The 20,961-nt window shown below is 40.7% G+C and overlaps 1 protein-coding gene across 2 annotated transcripts; it reads right to left on the bottom strand.

The window, feature by feature from the left end:
- Window positions 1–452: 452 nt before the first annotated feature.
- FBXO30 (F-box protein 30) lies at window positions 453–18,256 on the bottom strand. Of its 2 annotated transcripts, none has more exons than XM_049800547.1 (4): window positions 18,129–18,256; window positions 13,361–13,465; window positions 4,240–6,331; window positions 453–3,386 (listed from the first exon to the last, which is right to left on the bottom strand). In XM_049800547.1, the coding sequence occupies exons 3-4, from the start codon at window positions 6,313–6,315 to the stop codon at window positions 3,183–3,185; spliced, it is 2,280 nt and encodes a 759-aa protein (XP_049656504.1). In that variant the 5' UTR covers window positions 6,316–6,331; window positions 13,361–13,465; window positions 18,129–18,256; the 3' UTR covers window positions 453–3,182. The 2 variants fall into 2 exon arrangements, with proteins under 2 accessions (XP_049656504.1, XP_049656505.1); XM_049800548.1 differs by lacking the exon at window positions 18,129–18,256 and adding an exon at window positions 14,836–14,975.
- Window positions 18,257–20,961: the final 2,705 nt, after the last annotated feature.

Genomic DNA, 20,961 nt, shown 5'->3' with positions numbered 1-20,961 from the left:
CAGCTTTCTATGGAAAGCTTTACCAATGAGACAATACACTGAAAATGGTCTTCGCAAACCAGTAGCGTGTGTATCATATTGATCAGATTATCTTTCCAATTTATTATTCAGAAAAAACAATTAAAACAAACCTACAAGGTACAATATGAGTCTTCAGTGTTACATAGTTAAATCTTTAATTATAAAGGAAATCTATGCTGCATAATAGACCAAAGCAATAGAAATGGGTGTATAGTCTAAAAAGGAATGATTGATCTTCATACTGAAGTGAATGTGAATACATATTAATCACTTCCAAATTATGCAATGTTTAAATGTTTGTAAATAGATTCCTTTATGTAATTTGATTTTTTTAGTACTTACTGGAATCCTATAGGCAGACATTGAGCACCATGTTTGAACACTGGAAGGCTGGTGATAGGCTTTAAAAAAAGTACAATCATACTAAAAGAGAAACTCCAAAAGATTTATTAGGATTTCAACAGACATTGCAAAAAAAATATTGCATAATGCTTGAAAACATAATATTTAAACAAAGTAGCAATGTGGTATCAAGTAAAAGAAAGACTGGAACAGCTGTCTATATATGCTGTAAGGAAGATGTACCAGGAAAGGGATACGACATTTTTAAAATTCAAGGGCAGATGTGAACAAGCCACATTTTGATAGACTGACTATACACCATAGAAGTTTTACAAACTGCATAGCAGTGTAAAAAAAAAGTTTTTATCCTAACTATATTGTATTCCTGCGTTTGGAGCAGTTTACAAGGCAGAGATTTTGTTCGCAACACTGATATTTTAATAGCTCTGGATTCTCATTAAAAATAGACTAATTTAACAAAAAAGCCTGTATCTACATTTGAAAACAAAAGTGCATGTATTGAGAAATAGTGTTATTTCTTAAGAACACCGAGTACTTAAAAAGTTCATTTTAATAAATCAATGACTGATACTTTAGATGTAGATCTGCACTGTGCTACAAGTGAGATTCTACCAACACCAGCTCCTCTAACTGAACTCCCTCTTCTCCTAAGCAACTGAGACACATGTCTGCCTACCATACTTACCAGTGTTCTGGGTAGTTACAAAGAATGCCGAGTACCAAAACCACCACATTGCTGACTAAAAAAATATCAGTAACCCAAGACAGATGTTTTAAAGGAGATTTAGCCATAAGTGCAAGCATAAACTCCTCAACATTCAGGATCCTTCCAGTCACACAACTACTTTTAAACACTGGAGAGCAGCAGCAAGGAGCCATTAGAGCTAAAAGACAAGAACTGATAAAAGTCTGTCTCCTGCCTTGTACTGAAGAATTTGTGGGTATTGAGCACTTCAGTGCACTCAGAGAACAGGGGCAGGGGGGTATGTGTATGTGCGCATTTAAAATCCCTACCTAAAACCCAGTTGGTATAGTCAGATTTGTACATGAATCTAGACTCTCTTTTCCAGATAACTGTGGTAACAGCTAAGAATTACTGCAAATATTGCTAACTTCTGTAGAGGGTTTACTCCTTTCCTCTCTCCAAACAAAAAAAGATAAAGTGTGGAAAGAGAACATGTAGTTTGAAGATCCAGGCAGAACTTCTGTTTGAGCTCTTGTAATTTCAACTCATGGCACTGAAGAACTAGATTTATTTTTTTCCTGGGCACCTGTAGCACTCTGGATTGAAAAAGGCAGTGAGTGTTTAGCTGGACTGGACCCAGAATGGGAAATGCACAGGTACCAAAGTTGTGAACTGCAGCCAGACTAGCCATAAAAAAGTGTCCAGTACAGAAATTACGAGTAATAAATTTAGCCATTTTTGTAAACATGTCCTCCTTACCAATCTCTTATTTTTTCCTATAATGGAAATACGTACTGTATTTCTTTGTTCCAAGCTCTGGTCTGTTTCTGTTTTAGCTTTGTGGCACAGTTGCTAAGTGCAACAGGCTAGAGACACCAACATTAATATAAACAAGTTGGAAAGTCAGTTCAAGTTATTACAGTTTTGCTATACCAGGCCATTTTTTGTAACAGGTATTCTCTGTTCACAAATGCTTTGTAAGATCTTTTATTATGGAAGACTGGAAGCAAATTGGAGTTGTTCATTTAACAGATGTAGTTGAACATACATTTCTGATATGCCTTATGCAATTAACAAATCATGTCTCATCTTATGAAGATGATACATTTGCTATACATACCAGTAATTTAAAATGCTCCTCAAAAAAGCAGCATTTTTATAGACAAATTAACAGAAAAGGAGACAATATATCTCACAACACCATAGAACAAGTAAAGCCCTTTCATTAGCTGCATTATAAATTCGTAACTGTTCATCACATACTTTGAATTTCTGACTGCTCAAGCAATTTAACCCTCAGCCAACTGCAGGACAAGGAAAAAACATTTTCAACATTTTATATTGATGTCATTGTAGGTGCGAGAGTAAAAACTAGTATTCCATGTTTTTAGCTCTAAAAGTTTTGCTCCCAAAAGTGAAATAACTGTTAATAGTTCAGAAGAAAAATAATCATTGTTGACATGTCAAAAGGAAGTTGTAATAAAAATTAAGCTGCTGCAAATCTGAGTTAGCTTAGATCATTCCTAAAAAAAAAGTTTTTAAAAAAGCTGATCCTAGATCACCTGTTAACTAGGAAGAGCACTAAACCACTGCTTTCATGAGAAAAGATGTGCTTAAAAGCTGTGTTTGAGAAATCTACTATAAAGTTTTGAATTCTTCCTTGTCTTTCAAATATTTGGATTATAATCTGTTAAAAAAAATAGACCAAATACAGAAAGTACATTTGGTCAGGATTTTGTCTCACTACAGTTCAGTGTTTCCTATCTAAATGTGCATACCACTTAGAGGCCATTTTTGAAATGTTATCAGTCAACAGCAACATGGGCACCAGTGAATCAGAAAACACACCTCAGGATTTTGTTCTTAAATTATATAAGTTAGATAAAACTACCCTGTCCAGCAAGTTCCGAATTTTTCAAACGTTAAGGCAACTTTCATTACTTTCCAGCTAAACAGTATTATAAAAAATAAATGTCACTTCAAACCTTATATACACAGTGACAGAGTAGATTTAGCTAGAAAGTATCTTTAGTACATTAATAAAGTGTCACGTAATATTACCGAGGTTATATCAGGTGCTTGAGTGTATGTGCAATTGGAGTGGTTGCAATATTTAAAGTACTGGTTTCAAAACAGAGCGCAGTGAACGTCCTTCTTTAGTGAGTTCTCGTGTTACACACATACATGGCAGTGGAACAGCCTCCTCTCTTCTCTCTACAGCATTATAGCTACATTTCTTCAAGTGGTCAGCCATGCTTACGATGTCAGCAAACTTCCACTCGTTCACAGTACAGAAGGCTGTACTGAAGCGCCAAACCTAGAAAATAAGTTGCACTTAGGCTCAAAATGTTTTCAGATACCTCAAATTAGAGCAGGAAATTCAATGTTTGTGCTAGAATACTTTCAGGCAGTGTTTTGCATTTACTATAAATCATACTGAAAATCAACATGACAAAAACATACAATGCTAAATTTTGTATAGTCAGTCCCAGGCTGATTCAGATTCCAAGTCAACTCTGAACACTGGGAAGAAAGGCCGTATTTTTTGTGTCTACAAAGCAGATGCAATCAGAAGTTAAATGATGAAGTATCACAGGACCAGTCACAATGATCTGTTTCTGAAATGATCGACTTCCGCAATTCCAAATGATTGCTGCAGATACTCTGCAGTTTGGGGGGAGGGGCTGGGAAATGGTGGAAACCGTACTATACAAAGGTCACCCAAAGGTTTTAAGAATTGTTTACATACTCAGTATCATGGCAATGGATAGGATCTCAAGAGGTTAGCAAAAGTTAAAATCGCTCTAAACAGTATAAAGACAGCAACTTTGTAGGCAACTTTCCCACTTTCATGGAATATTGACATTAAAGAAAATCATAATCACTTAATATTTTAAAATCTTGGGAAAAACAGAGATTAATTTATTTACATCAAGTAAAACTAGACAGACACTACTTCAACTTCTACTTCTTCAAACATGGAGAGGACTGAACCAACCTGCTAGCAATTTTCACTAATTGTTGTTCTATATGACAATCTGTTTCTTGAAAGGATATTACATCAAAAAACAGTAATAACAATAGTGATGAGGGAAAATATTAAGGGAAAAAGCAGAGACATGACCAATTTAATGCCTTCCCTTTCACCTTCAAAATGAAAAATAACCTACCTTTTCTTTTATCTGCCAAGAAGAACGTCCATCTGGGTACTTTCTCTTCTCCCAAAGCAGTATCACCATTCCACGTGCTTGAAGCAAGCTTCCACACACATCTCTCATTAAACGTGACACTCTTGAAAGCTGACATAAACTAAAGCCATCTAGAAAACTAGCAATGTGCTGCAGAACCTCAAAAGGTAGACTACTCAGATGGTCATTGTGTAGTCCAATTAAGCAGCTTTTTGCTGGTTCTACTAATACTGTGGATATACAAGGCTGAACTCCAAATGACCGTAAGTGGCGGTCATGAATAATTTTTGCCCCTTGTGTCGAAGGACAAAACCTTCGTTGAGAATATGTACACCCATAATATGCCAAAGGACACCTCTGCTCCATCCAGCCATTAAGGCCAGCATGAATGTCACCATGCACGTTCTTAAAATGCGATGAAAATTCATTCCTCCTAAACAACTGTCCACAAACAAATGTAAACATTGAACGCTGTTTTGTTTGGTATCTAGCCACATATTCCAATACCAAATCCAGCCCAAGGGTCTGGAATGGACTTGGATTTGAGAGCTGCGGGTTGGCATGATCACATGCAGAAGCCGAAGCTATTTCCCCCACCATTGTATTTGTGGCCAATATAGCAGATGGGAGAGAAAATGTTTGGGTCCCAAAGTCAACGTGATACACATCGACAGTGCGACTTTCTGATATCCCCCTACCTCCGGGAGAGTCTCCTAGGCAAAACAACAGAGCTGCAGTGATTAGATCAATCCCCTGAAGACCCATAGGATCTTCTGTTATCTCCAAATCTGATGTATCAACAGCTTTGTCTTCTTTTGGTGTAGACCAATAGTGGTTAACAAGGAATTTGTATGATCGATGCCGTAAAAGTGAAAATGCATCTATGTTTCTCAATCTTTCTTGCTCTACTTGTCTCTCTAACATTTCTTCTTCGTTAGCATTATGGGGAAGTAGTACATGATTAACATTGCCATTAACTAAGTGATCAGCTGATATTACTTCTTTAAGTTGTGCTGTTACAGGGAAGGAGCTGCAAGACTGTAATGCTTCACCATCATGAGATGCAGGACATTCACCATTTGCTACACTGGATGATTTTGAATTAGATACACCAAGATCTTCATTCTGGTCCAACACCTTTGAACATTCATTTTCTACATGAAAGCCATTACACAAAAGCGAGGAGTTACTGAGGTTTAGATTTAAGTCATGTTTTTGCACTACATCATAACAAATATCACTAGAACCATTTTGTTCCATTTGTGAATTTTGACTCAGGCTATCGAAGTTAATTCCCCCAACTGCTCCTATGTTATCTTCATCTGGATATTCATGGTCAGACTTTTTATCCTGACTAATGCCATTAGAAGCTTGTTCTTTAATCTCAGTATCTTCTTTCATTTCATGTGGTGAAGTGCAGAGCCTTGAACTTAACATATTAATGTCCCTTGTAGCAGTGTTCAGGATATCCAGAGCAGCAGCTAAACTCCTCGTTGTTTCTACAGTAGCTTGATAAAGTGCACCATAGGACTCTTCATCTACAGGCATCAAACCATTTGAATGCACTGTATCTGGGGCACTTGATTTGACAGAGGTTTGCTCTCTGGATTCTGGTATTTGATCACCTGCTTTTGACACCATAGTTGCTACTTTAAGTGATTCTAATAACATGCGCTGGTCTTGAAGGGCTAAAGCCATATCTAGCTGCTCCACTTCATCAACATCTTTACTCAGATTTTCATAAGATTTTCGGTCTGCGTAACTGACTGGCCATCTATTCCACTCCATGGTACAACATACCACACTTGCAGGACAAACTTCTAGATGATCAGCAATTTTATTTCGGGCTACTATGAAGGGACATCCAAAGCCACTATTCAAACAAGGCACTCTTTCAAGTGGACATAACATGCGATGTTCCTCAGCTTTACATGAGTGAAAAACTGCTCCACAAACCAATGGGCAGCCAATCAAATCACAGGAAATGCCAGGCTCTGGTCTGGTCATACAACGACGGCTGACACAGTTCACACAGTGTAAATGTTGATGTTCCTCCATGACTGTAAATCCAATTCTGAGTGAAGAGAAAGGAGACAAAAGCATAGAATATGAACTCAATATTGTTAATATTTACTAACTATTATTTGCAGTTTTGCATCCTCTACCTGTACAGAAAGATGTATGTTAACACAACGTGAACTGATCAGTAGCTGTTTTAAGAGAACAAGTATGTGGCATTTTATCTCAAAGAAATGGTGTTTAAAAGTTCACCTGAAAATTAATGGTACACATTTGTATCAGAGTTCAAGACATAGTCTACAGATTTATTCACCAGGTATAATATATGCAACTTAGGTAAAAATGTTGTATAATCCTTCCCTCTGGAATAGCTCTTTTCCCCTGCCCATTGCAAATGATTCAATGAAAAAGCATGACTGTCAACTATGGCTACTACCCAAAATCATAAGCCATACAACTCTGCAGAGTAGGGAGACGAAATAAAGGAAGCCAGATTCATCCTCACCTCCAGTTCTCTAAATTAGACAGAGGCAGTCTATTCCGGGGGCTGCTTGCTACCACCTAAGCTTCTGACACCCTTTTCATGCAGTTCTGTTTAAGGCAATCTGCAGCCTTCTGCATGTATCTCAGTCCCTTGTTGTGTCCCATTCTCTCCTCCTCCATCCTTCTGACAGACAGTAGTCCTTTACAACAGCTCTTCACTCTTTTTTTCTTCACCTATAGCCTATAGCTCCTCCCGTATTTTTATAGTAGTTGTTGTACAAAGGTAGCAATTATACTACACAATAAATATTTCATTGAAAACTTTTATATAAAACTTTACTACCCAACATGGTCCTATCTATACCTCCAGTTCAAGCCACAAAAGGTAAGTTTTTTTAATGCATCCTATGGCCATCCTGATTACAATACCAGCAGTTCGAAGTGTAAAGGTAACACAACAACTTTATATAACAAGGCCAAACAGCCAGAAAAATCCAAATAAAATTAATTGCATAATCTATTATAACACCTTGACACACACACAAAAAAAATCAATTATTGTGGTATGGAGGGGGGGGGGGGGGGGGGGGGGGAAGAGAGAGAGTAAACTTTGCATCTTTGTACCATACTTTGAGAAGTTCTGGAATAGCTCACTAGCTGGAGTGCAGGACCATGCAAGTGACCAAGCTCTCCCCTATGCTCTAACAAACTTCCTCTCAGAAGTGATACAACTAGGGATTATAGTTCAGAAATATCAGAAAATTACTTACACAGAGCCAAATCTCAAAATACTGTGTCAAAAATACATTGCTCAGTTCCATCTTTTCCTCACTCCCCACCCTCCAGCAATTTTCTTGAAAAATAAAATGCCTACAGCATTCAAGATTAATAGAAACGGTTCCTTACCTTATTCTACTAGGTAACAAGTGCTCTCATGCATTTTCTTCAGACTAAACACTTCAGTTTTAATGCTTTAAAACTCCTTAAATTAATACCCTAAACTGAAAAAATAGAACTTAGTATTATTCCTTTTGTTCAAACTGAAGGTAAGAGGAAAGAAAACTGCCTTTTAGACACTCCACTTTTAATAATTTAAAGCATTTAAATAGAAATCTATGTGACACTTCACTCACTTGTATTCTTTTAATGCTTTGAAATTCATGCCAACTTTAGGCAGCAATCAGTCCTTATCCCCCCATCCGTCGTAATTCGGATAACTCAAATATTTTAGCCACCCACTCTCCTGAACACTTCTAACAAAGAAGCATATGTGCTACACTTGGCAGGCAAAAACCAGCTGAATTTTCCTCACCATACCTTAGTATTTATATACTGAGTAACACGTAAGTTTCAAATAAATTGTCAAGTGCATCCGTCACTGACCTCAGTGACTGAGTCGCTGAACATTTTAGCAAACCTTTCTGGCACACAACCTGCTTTCAACCTGCGTATTACATCAGATAGCATATACTGCAAAGAGCTGAAACATGTTCAGTAAAGAATGAAAAAAGAGAAAATTAGTTTACTTCTCCAACATATTTTTAGTTCTTCTGTCAAAGCCCTCTCTAAGTAATTCCTGCCAAATACAGCAGCCTACCTGTTGCTAGACCAAAGAAAATTTCAGAGTTTTGCATCAATACTGAAGCCAAACTCTTGTTTTCCTCAAGGCAACAGGTGAGCAGAGATCAAAAGGAAGCTCTCAGGTTATGTGTGTATTTTAAAGCACTTAACACAAAACAGAAATAGCCCTGAAAAAGACAATTGCTAGTTTATAATGCAAGAGCACTCATAGAGCCCAGCCCTTGCTTTATGTGTCTAAACACAGTCCTGCTCCTATAAAACAAGCAGTCTGGTAGCAGCAAGGCTTAACTGAATCAGCTACCCACAATTATGTTTTAAAATAAAGAATTAAAAAAAATAAAAATTGTTTACCTACTTTGCAAAATGCTATGCACCCTGCTCACTTTAAGATAGCCAGAAGTGAGCCACTTCTAGAGCAGAAGGCAGGTGTGATAGCTAGCGCACACCGCTATGCTAGCACTGTTCTATTGCTTCTAGGCCAAAGCAGGCCCACGTGCAGACAGCTCAGAACACAGTCAAACTGAGCTCGTGTTTGCCTGGGCCATTTATGTAGACATACCCTAAATTAGTCAACCATCATTAAATACTATCTTTAAATAGCCTATGTGAGCTTATACAGAAGAACATTCTATTAAGACAGTAAACCATCCTCCTCCCTAGCACACTATCTTGGACTTTACAAGTCAGATTGTGAAACCCGAGTTGCACGATGATACTGGCTTTTCTCAGGCTTGTGGACTCCTTTTCACACATCAGCTAATATTCATCAAAACTTAATGATTTCATACGAGCCAATGAAATCTTGATGTGTGTAAGAAGCAGACAAAACCTGGTGAAAACAAGTATCACTAACAGACAGTATATGAAAGCCAGAGCAAACACAAAAATATCATGTTTTACCAATAGGTAGATGCTAATTTAGTTCTACAACAGATGCTTGCAATTGCTTTTATAAAGAAGCAGTTATGCATTCCATCAATTAAACAGCTGAAGTTACCTCTCAGTTTCCATAAATAAGAATTTTATTGGTCACCAAGAAGTTTGATATCAGTTGCCATTTCTCTTAAAATTCAAATCCCTTGGCTCCTTCGCTAAATATATCGTTTAGAATCTCTTTGGACGTCAGCAGGATGTTCACTAAAATGCTGTGTCTTGCTTACAAACCTTAATTTCACAGCACCTGCTGCAGAACTTCAATTTAGTCAGAATGTCACATTTTATTTATAGCTTACTACAAAGTCCTTTTATATATATTAAATGTCCTTTTCTGCATTTTTAATTTTAATACCTGGGCTTCAAACTCAACAGCTGTTTTGGGCAGTCCTGAGTTCCTGGACTGCTTGAACTAGTTAAGGCTTTTGATATAATTCAATTATCAAACTACAAATTGAGTCCAAAGGCAAAAAAACAAATGACCCCTATCAAACTGGTAGAATAAATGTGTAAGACCTCAAGAATTAGCACATTCATTAATCAACAAATGGTCACCACTCATTCCATTTTGTAAGCTAACTTTGTGAACCACAGAACTTAACACTTCTTTGATTCATTGATTAAGAGCATCCACATATGAATCATTTTCTTCTGAAGAACCATAACTAGTATATCACTAGTACTACACTGAGAGCAAGAACCACCCTCTTCCCAAACATTGCCTTGTAAAGGAAAAGACTGTTGGGTAAAGGAGAGAGAAAGAAAATTCTTGCTGGAGGTAACAAAGTGCTTTCATTTCCTCTCATACAGAAAATTGAAACAGCTAGCAAAGAGTGTCATTGCTGACCTGAAGAAAAAATACCCGTCATTAAAATATGTACCAATAATATTTACAGTGTTTATACCCCATTGTGTTCCTTGCCACAATTTGGTGAGAAGATAGAGTGTCAGATCAATGACTGTAGCAAGAACAAACAGCTGTCCTTTTCTGATAGTGTAGTGTCAGCAACTAGCTTCAGTTCATATGAGATGCTTAAGTACATACACTTGACTGTTACTAGTAGAGAAACCTAAAAATACATGCTGTTCCAGCGAGGTGACCACTGCTCTCAGAATTTGTGCAATCACTTGATGTTATTGTACATACTATACAGTCAGCTGACCAAATCAGCCAGAACATGCTTTGAAAATCTGTCATAATTAAAAGGATTAAAATTCCAGCTGCTACAGCCACATGATTTTCAGTTGCTGTTTTAACACAAACATTGAAATAGCATAATAAGGATTTCAGTCACCACACAATACTTCAGCTCTCACTTTTTTCTACGCCACAAAGTATAAGGAGCAGTACTTAGTATTATCAAACTCGAAGTCTGCTTCCTTACTCTCCCCTACTTTGGTGCTGATAAGATAGGAAATCACAGCAACTATTACTGCTCTTGGAACCCTCCATTACTCAGCCACCTTTCATTCAGCAAACCTATACAGCTCAACTATCTTTGAGACTTTTCCCTCTACCAAATTCGACTAAATGGGCCAACAGGTTCTTAAATTACTTATTCAAGGAAGTAGAAGAATAGAGAGACACAAACAGTACTACAGGTTTAAACTCCCAGGAGCATCCAAATCCACCCACAAGCAGCCAAATATATGCAAACCATTCAAAAAAATTCCCTTTTGTTTTGGAGATTGTAGAAGAGACTGCCATATTTCTGAATCTTCCATCTTTTACCCAAGTCTCCAGCTAAAAGAGTGTCTAACAAGTCTGGTAAGATGCAGAAACTTTCAGAGAAAAAATGGCCAAGTGAGAGAGATTTAAGTTACAGGCAGTTAAGAAAAAGGGGTAAGGAAAAATGCGGGAAGAGGTAGAGAGCAATATAAAAATAAAAAATATTTTTTTAAAAAAAAGCTTTAGAATATTCTGCCAAAATAGAATTGGCATCACTATAGATAATTATTGAACAAGCTATTTTGTTTTTCTATATCCTACCATGCATGGAAGAATATCATTCACCTTGACTAACAGGTCTAACTATCAAATGCTTTAAACAAGCTTTGCAGTCTTCTAGAAGGTAAGCTTTTCTTGTCTTTTTATCCTTATCCTGCACAAAAAGTATAACAATTTTTGTATCTAAAAACCAACACCTCAGTCTACTACTACAATAGCATGGCCGCATTAACCTTCTATGTTATGTATGTTATACTCCCTTTCTGGGTTTGGGGGGTTGGTTTGAGGTCCTTTTTCATTCAGTTTTCAAATAACCGATGAAAAACAGGAACTGGAGGTTGAGCAAGATGTCTTTGTCACCACTGCAACTGGAGAATGGCAAGTGCTACCACTAGTTGCCATCCCTGCTTGAGGGTGCTCTAACTCTACTCCTCAAGACTCCACAAAGTCTAAGGTTAAATAGCCCCATCCTGAGGCTTCTCTAAAGTCAGCGCAGCCACTGGCCTCATATTTGGGAGCTGGGTGCCTCAACTCCTGCTCAAATGTGTCTCCATAGCATTGGGAAGGCAGGAAACGGGGATATAAAGCAAAGTTAATCTAATGCTACACTAATTTCCAACTACTTTTTAAAGTGGTAAATTCAAAAGAACAACAAACAACATTACAAACTGCTAGTTATTAACATGAAACAACATGACTAAGAGGTGACAAATTTAAAGGGATGTGCTTCAGTTGCACTGGTAATAGACTAGTACATGTGGCCATATTTTAATATCTTATATACTAGGCAACTGTTCTTTTTTATACTGTTTTTCTGATTTGAAAGAGAAGTTTCTGACAGGAACTTTGTGAAGCCTTTTATTTCTTCAAACTAGTTTACATCAGACATACTTTAGGAAGTAGAATCCTTTCAGATGCCACACTTAAAATCTCAACCCTACGGGATATAAATTACCACCCTGCCCCACCGAGTTCATCAGGACAACCCTGGATCCTGTTACAACTAGGCACATCAGAGAAGTTAAAACGATATTCAAAACATTTGGATAGATGAGTTTTCACTGCATTCTCAAACATAAATTCATCCACAACAATGAAGAGTGCATCTTCCCTGACTGGTACTGACTGCACATATTGGACATACTAGAATGAGCCTACATTATTTTTTTTTGTTAATCACTGAACATGTGAGAAGGAGCTTCAATTACTAAAGTCCAAACTACTATACAAGTAGTATCCTACTTCCACCATTATCATCATAGTCCACAGCAATTTGTATTATTACACAAAAGAGGCAGAAAAAGGTCAGGCTCAGACCATGGCTTCTTACTGAAAAAAAAAACCAAAAAACAAAAACCAAAAAAAAAAAAAACCCAACCCAAAACAAACCTTAGGGGGATGCATAGTTCTGGAAAGATTCTAGTTTTATCAGTGATCTAGCATCGAAGGAATATGTACTAACTGCTTTTTGAAGCATAAATTAAAGTTATCCATCTGCCTCAAAAACAAACCAGACCAAAACAGAAAGAAACTTCTAACTACAGAAAATTGAGCAGTAGAATTATAAGGATGTGCAACTTTTTTATGTCAACCTTATAAAGAAAAGCTTTTCCATGTCTACTCCTGCCCCAAACACCCTATTACAAGAGCTGACCTGTATTTTGCATTCTTTTGAGTAACACTTTAGGAGTTCCCTTCTCCCTAGTGACAAACCATCTTCCTCCCATTCAGAGAATTCAGTAAGGTATTTCCTCCCAAATCACTGCAGCCAAAAAAAAAATAGAATTCAAGGGGAAAATAACCCAAAGCAAAACACTGCTTTGACTGAAGTGTACCTTCCACTGATGCCCCCTGTGTCTGGCTTTGTTCCATTTTAGAATAGAAGCTCTGATGGAATGACAGAACACTTTCTTCTATCACTGTTAAACTCCATGAGTGTTAAAAATGAAAACCAAAACTATTAAGCTTTTCCTTAGAGTACTTTTGTGACAGATCTGCCATGCATTCTTGTCTCCTTGACACATTCCCCAAAGAAGAAACCCAAAGGCCTCAATGTGCCTTTGGCCACACACTGACACAGGACAACCACACCAGGAACAGCTACACTTGCTGCATGGCTCAGGCACAAAAGCACTCTACCTGTTGAGATGGTGACAGGGCAGAATCAGCTACAGAGCCAGTAGATTTCATGTGTAAAGCACTTCTGAACTTGAACTCAGTGCGACTCCTTGATTGCTGCAGACTCTGCAAGAAATGAGATCAGAAGTAAGGTTTCATTCCAGGTGTACAGATTGCTTTCCATATGTATAATCCCCTCTGACAAGGTCATGTGCTCATGCTATCCGGAGCTACAAACGTTGAAATATTTTGCAGATTTTACAGAAAAAATAAACAAGTTTTTAATAGACTTTGCAAGAGCAACCTAAATTCTGTCATTTTAGCTTATTGCTAGCACTTAGTCACACTAGATGGTTACCTATTTATATTTAAGGCTAGAAGAGATTATTGAAAGTTATTACTCTGACCTACTTCACTTTTCGGTTTGGCCCACCAGGAACCACTTAAGAAAAAAAACCCCAAACTTGAATTAAAGATTGCAACAGCTGAAGAACTAAAAAAAAATAAGTTTGATTCTTTCACAAACTGCATTTTAGTCTAGTTAACATTTGTCCAGCTTCAGTCTTCAGACACTAGAACTTATTAAGCAGTTGCTTAACATTTAAAAGCTTTTTAGTGTAACAAGCTGCTTCTTCAATGTATTCATACTCATGGATTATCACTAAAACGTAACAGAGATGGAACCGAGGTGATATACCCAAAGGAAAAATTATATCCTTATCCCCAGATATCATCTCACAAATCCTTCAGAAAAACAGAAAAGAAAATAAGCTATTTCTCAGAAATCAGAAACAGAACTACTGGAAAAAATAATGCATTCTATATTACAGTAGGTAATTTCAGCCACCCAAAAGAAACAAAAAATAAATCCTTCTTCTTACATAAAATTTTAATTCATACATGTTGCCGCAGAATTCCTGACCTCTGTATATTTACAGAGATCAGGCCAAAAAACTTGTTAATATACTGTTTCAGGTCTTACTACACAAGTTTAACCAGTTCCCACAGCAAAATAAAAAACAACTTTAAAGTAAATGGAACGTGAACACAACTTCTCTCCAAGATCCCAGACTGAAATGTGGATGTCAGGTACTCTGTACATATAAGGTTATTTCTTCTATTAAAAATACATCCTTGTTAGCAGACAATGGCCTGACCACTGTACAGCAAAAGTAGATAGTACACACAAAAAATTTAACAGACACCCCCCACATACTGCACCAGATAATACTAAAGTAGAAAAGATGGAGTTTGTCCTAAAATATTTTGAAAAATTAAAAGCAGAACAAAAAGAATAGGAGAATAAGAACAGAGACAGCATTAACGATTTTAATCTATTCTATTTTCAGGTATGTCTTTCTTATCATATGAAAGATATTTTTTGCAGCATCTATTAGGCTTTTTCCCCTTCCAAGCTGCTTGGTTTTAAAACCAATGGAAATAGTAACAAATATTCAGTTTTAAAAAAACTATTTTCTAAACAAAACCTCACCTACCTCAAATAGTTGATAACAGTAATGGGAATATATCTCATAATAAGCATGTTATACCAGCTCTTTCAGTATGTTTTTAACTTGCACGAAGAACTGGAAAACACAAAGATCTGCACTACGAGTTTGTGCAGGGTTTTAGGACGTACAATGAGTCATCAGTTTCTGAGCTCTAGTATCATTTAGACTGCCTCTTCCAAATGTCAATAGGCTTGATGCTATTACTTTTTCCCCAAAGACTGCAGATGAACATTCCTATCCAAACACATTCTGAAACCAATGACAATAGTGACTCAGCTAAAACAAGGTTTTATAAGAGCATTCCAGCTATGTCAATAAAGCACACTCCAAAAAAGATTCTATTTGCAATGAATCTGTCACTCCAACAAATTTCTCTCTCACACAGGACTTTCAGAAAACTACAGTTCCTACTAGAGATGCTTCTAAATAGACAAATACAAAGCTTAAACTTCAACAAACAAATGAAACACCACCCACCTTCCGGCACCTATGTAATCAAGCCTGAACCAGATATCACTATTCAACCATCAGCCTGAACCATTACCTTAAGTTTTATATGAAGAGCTGTAACTATCCCAATCAGCATTTTGCCTCACTGTGCCTCTCATTCTCATGCCTTAAGTTTAAACCTATCAGGTTTTCATCATGATTTCACATTAAGAGCTTAGATCAATGTTTGGCATTTGGTAAACAAACAGCAGCACACTCTACTCAATGAGATGTTCTACAGACTGTAAGGGTTTGCAGGGTATTGTAGATTCAAGTAGTAATAACAGATTACAATAAAATTAAAACAAGACATCAGGTGTCACCTCAGCAACTATTAAAAACAGTAGCTTGCAAAGTAAGTCAGAATCTAGAGCTCCCCTGCAATTTTAACTCTTTTGGCCTGTTTTAGACCAGCTTATATTACAAGATTTTTCAGTCTTTTTCCTTCATTCAGTATTGAGACTAGATAGTGCCCAGACAATTAGGACAGCTTACATACCATTTCTCTGTAACCCTCAATAACGTAACTCCTTGTTTATTTGTGGTCTGTTCAGGAACTTACTCCTTATACAATCTAACCATCCCACCAACAAATACTCGAGTTATCTTTATTCTTATTTTGCAGATAAGGAAACTGAAAGAGAATTGTCACCAGTACAATGATCACTACATAAATTATTCCCTACTCCCATCTATACCACTGGACCTCATTGCCAGAGGCAAACAGCATTTGTCTCATTTGAGACAGAGCTCACCACAGAAATATGTCTATCAATATAAAGGAAATGTTGTTATTTTTAGTTCAATCGGACTAAATACACAGCACAGGTTTGTTACAAAGCTGAAATCCACAGTAGCTAGAGGAGCTGACTTTAAGACTAATAGCCATATGCTTTCTTCTTCACAAAGGTACTACAAGACACTCTTTAGGACCTAAGTCAAAAACTTGGTTGTCCAAAAACATGCAGAAATCTTGCCCACAAAGTTTCCAACCAGATATCGCTAGTTAAACTCAGCAGTTATTTTGCCCATTAGGCTTCCAACATCAAAGTAGGAGGCAAGGGAAATATAATCCAAATTTAAGAAGTTAATTGAGTAAAAGAAGAATTTAATGCAAAAGAAAAAACATTCAAGAAGCAAAGTAAAAACACTGCTTTTACATAGCCTTTGCCCGTTCTGCTGGGACTCTCCTGTTCTCTAACACCTTCTAACTTTGGAAAAGAATGAGACAGAAACACCACAAAAAGTCTCAGCTTGCAATACAATCCCAATTCACCCTTTGAATCTATTCCTTCTCTGGATGAAACTTGACCACTATGGAGAAATTATGCACAGACATTTACATGCATATAGAGTGGAAGATGGACTAAAGTTGCCAGTGCATTTTTCAGTCTTCCAGGTATTTAACTTGCTTACCAACCAAAGTTCTTTTAGTAATGTTTTTGTGCTTTTGGGAGAGGAGTGGAGAGGGGAAGATCATAAATAAGCGTAAGATCCTCGTCATTCCCTGCATGAACCTTAACTCTCCAGATCACAGCACAGGTTAAGGTGTGTGACATTAACATGCAGCAGAAGGCTGCAGCCGCCCAGGGAAAGGACTTAACCATCAAGTGCTACACACCGATTCTAGAGAAAGCAGAGGGAGATCTCTTGCCCAAGTGCTAGCACAAGCAAGGTGATGCTGTTGCTACAGCAGCACAGGCCCAGTTTTGGATTAGTATGCTTACACACACTTATTTTGGCATATTAACAACATAATCAGCAGAAGGGAAACAAGGATTATGAAAAGCTCCTCAGCCAAATCCGAGTAGAACTTTACAGAACAAAAGAAAGCCGTCTCTCCAGCCCACGGGTTTTTTCCCTGGAGAATTCAGACGACCTGCTGCAAACAACAGCGGCACTTGAACTTTTGGAAGCGAGGAGGCCACACGACTGTTTCAACAAGCTGTCGTCATTCCCCTATACACTTCTGATTGCCGACCCGTAGGGTTACAGTACAGCTACATAACCTTCTTCACCTTCATAAAGAAGGAAAATAAAGGTTCCAATGCACGTCAGTAATAGCCGTCAAAAAAGGAACGGAGAGAAGAGGCAAAACACCACCTCTTGTATGCTCTCAGCACAGCTACTCGAAATACACCAACACGGGGGACCAGAGAAGGATTTCAGCGATACCTCTGGATGACTTGCTCTCCTCCCCTCTCCTGCCATGCAGAAAGGAGACTCTCCGACTGCAGTCCCGACAGCACCGGGCAGACCCCGGCCCTACCCCTTCCCACGTGCTATCGCGACAGCCGAGATAGCGCAGGCAGCCCCGCGGGTAAGAGGAAGCGGCAGCGGCAGGGCTCGCTCCGCCGCCACCCGCTCCCGGCGGCCGCGGCCCCGCAGAGGGGCCAGGCGCTGGGGCCGGGCGGCCGGCGGCCACCCTACCTGGCACGGTACCACCGGCACACACGCTCAGCACTTCGGGCCCTGCGGGAGCCGGGGGGGGGGGGGGGCGGGCGGGCAGGGAGGAGGGGACGCGGGCGAAGCACGCACACCGAAGCCCCCGCGGCCTCCCCCGCTTCCCGGCCGGGACCTGTCAGGGACAGCAGGGACCCGCGGCCGAGCCGGCGCTGGGCCCCGGCCGCCCCGCCGCGACCGCGGGCGCTCGCCCCCGCCGGGCCGCCATTAGTTTACCAGCCGGCTGCCAGGCAGCCGCCGCCAGCCGGGACCGGGACCGGGACGCAGCCCCGGCGGGGACGCAAGGCCCCGGCTCCCCCCGCCGGTCGCGGACAGCTGCGGCTCACCCGTCCCCGTCGCTCGGCAGGCAGGAAGGCGCGGGAGGCTGCGCTGCGCCTCACCCTTTCACCCCGCCGGGCTCTCGCCGCCGCGGCGCTGGCTTCGCCTCTCGCGGCCCGGCCCGGCCCGGCCCGGCCTCGCCTCACCGTCCGCGCGGTCCCGCTACCGGCCGCGCCCCCAACGGCCGCGCGCACCAGGGCAAGCGAGTGCGTGGGGCGGGGCGGGGCGGAGCGCTCTCTCACTTCCCCCCCCCACTCCCCCCTGGCGCTGCCGAAGGGGCGGGGCAACGGGTTGAGTGGGCGCGCGGCGCCGGCACGGCCTTTCTTCCCTGGGGGCCGCTATGGGTCCGCCTGGGCGGGAGGGGCGGGGTCACGGGCGGAATGCCCGGATGTCGCGGGCTTGCCTCTCTCTGTATGTCTGTGTGTGTGTGCGCCGCTTTCCCGTTCTCGCCCGCGCGCGTGCGCGGTGGGGGGCGCGTGCGGCCGGGGTCTGGCCACGGAGGGGGCTGCGGGCCCGCGTGACTGCGGGCGGGCGGTCGAGCGCCTGGTGCGCGTGGCCTGTCGGCCGTTGGGCCGGGCCAGTGCTGTGGGGCGGGGCGGGAGGGAGCGGACCGCTGCCCGGCCCCGGCCTGAGGGGGGGAGCTGCCCTCGCCTGGGGGCCAGCGTCGCCTGACAGCGGGGTGACCGCTTGTGAAGCTTTCCCGAGGCCGAACGGGCCGCCGCTGCGGGCGGTGGCGTCTGCAGGGCAAGGCCTGGGCGGAGGGCTCCGCGAGAACAGCTGCTGCTTCGTGTCCGAACGCCCCCCTCGGCTCGCCCCGGTGGCGCTGGGCCTTGCTAAAGCCATCACCTGAGCGAACCGTTTCCTGCCAGCCACCTCAAAATACACCTCTTGGTGTTACTGGCAATAACCTATCTAACACCTTTCTTGCTCCGTGTTCGGCTTAGGGTCACCCCGCAGGCTTCTAGAACGCTGGGCAAAATGTGTTGGGTTTTTCCCAGAAACTTGAACTTGCTCCCAGAGGTGCAGAGAGCTGAGCCTGCCTTTGCAGGGTCTGTGTGTCAGGCTGTGGAAGCCAACTGTTCAGGGAGCTGTAGCTAGGTAGGAATTACGGTGTTACAGCGGTAGGGGTCCTTATTCCTCACGCATGTGTCGTGTTTCGAGGGGATACAGTGTGTCTTGTCGTCCTGAGAGAAAAGCAATTTCATTTTGACCATACCCTTCTTTCAGAAGGAACATACTAATGTAAACATATTTTGTGGCTGCAGAAGATACAGACTGGGAAGATTAGTTAGTTAATTCACTAGAAATAGTATTCTTTCTTTAAACTTCCAGCTGAAAACCTTGTCTGCACCCAGTTTCCGAAGACCGTCTTTCCCTGCCACCTGCGTAGATGTCTGTTTGAGAGATGTTGTAGATGTTTAAGAGAAAGCCAAATAGATTCTCCAAATCTCTTAGCACTTAACCAAAGTTTGGTGGGGAGTAAGTAAAAGATGTGACTGTTGCAAGTTTGGACATTTAGTGTCTTAGAAGATTCTTACCTTTTCTTACTCTAAGAGAGCATGAAATAAAGACGTAAGCCATCATTTTCATGTTAGGTATGTAAGACAAAGCATAAGATGACCTTAATATGAGGCATCGTTGCCAGCTCTTCCTATAACAAGCACTCTCAGGTTTGCCCCACCCTTATGCTACAGCCTTGATCTGCCCTGATCCTGAGGACAGGCCCTTTTTTCCTTCCTGGGTTTGATTATAGGATCAGGACATAATCATCTAGCCAACTGAGGTCCAGAAGATGGTGGGGATTGGCTCCGTGACTCAGAGAAGCAAAATCGTTTCATCTGCTCAGCAGGCAATTATACAAATTGCTGGGCAGAATCCCTGTAGACAGTCACTGGTTTTCGCAACTGCCTCTTACTGCAAATGTCTTCTGTGGGAGAGGTGAAGTTTGCTGTGCTGCTTATTCTCACCACAGTGGAGTATACTCTGTGGCTGACTGAGATCAACCTGCTGCCAAGCTATTAATTACATGGGGTGTTGCAGTGCTTTTGTCTCTGACTGACTGTTTGCTGGGACTGGGCATCCATGACAGAAGTGGGGCTTTTTCTTTTAATTGTTACTTTTGACTGAGAAAAATGAATTTCTGTGGCTTAGACTTCTTTTCTCATACCTCAGCTGAGACTCCTCTGGTTATTCAGGGAAAAATCTGCTGCTTCTCTAATGCTTTAGTGCATATACTTGCTCACAGTCCCAGAACTATCCCCCTCTACCCCACCTGACAATCATCATCATTCTCATGAACTGCTATTTAAGGTAATCAGGCAAGTTGTAATCATACAATTTGGCTTAGTACCATTGACCTACAAGCCAGAAGGTCTTTGAGGATTCAGTGGGTGAACAACTGGAGAGGCTATTTTCTACTGGCTTAAATCCAAAGTGAATGAAACTTCATTCTGCTTACTCATAAACAGAAAATGAGTATCCGTGTCTGGTCCAGTATTGTTCTGTACTTGACACTGTCACCGAAGTCAATGGAAGAGTGAAGTGTAAATTGATGCTTGAGGCAGTGTAATTCAGGTCTTTCCCCTCGTCTGAGGCAAAGCCTGTATCAAATGCCAAGGCAGTTGCTGAGGTGTGCAGACAATGTCCTGTAAGCTGGTAGCTATGTGAAATAAAACACATTTGTTCCTAAGGTTGTAGAAGGTGCATTTTGTTTTCTGTCACTTTCTAATAAATGTGAATTATTTAAGCACTTTCTAGTTTCAAATTCTACCAATCACAGTTGTTTTTCACTGACAGGTATTTGTGTCCGGAAATTCTTTCTACATGGAGATATAGAGGGAA

This window comes from Accipiter gentilis, chromosome 5 (genome assembly GCF_929443795.1).
Source record: "Accipiter gentilis chromosome 5, bAccGen1.1, whole genome shotgun sequence".
Taxonomy (NCBI): Eukaryota; Metazoa; Chordata; class Aves; order Accipitriformes; family Accipitridae; genus Astur; species Astur gentilis.
This window is presented reverse-complemented; position numbering and strand designations above follow the sequence as displayed.

Excerpts from the sequence above, each read along its gene's own strand:
- FBXO30 (XM_049800547.1), bottom strand. The coding sequence starts at position 6,315 with ATGGAGGAACATCAACATTTACACTGTGTGAACTGTGTCAGCCGTCGT. Across the intron at positions 3,387-4,239 it reads CTTGGCAGATAAAAGAAAAG|GTTTGGCGCTTCAGTACAGC; the intron begins GTAGGTTATTTT and ends CTTATTTTCTAG.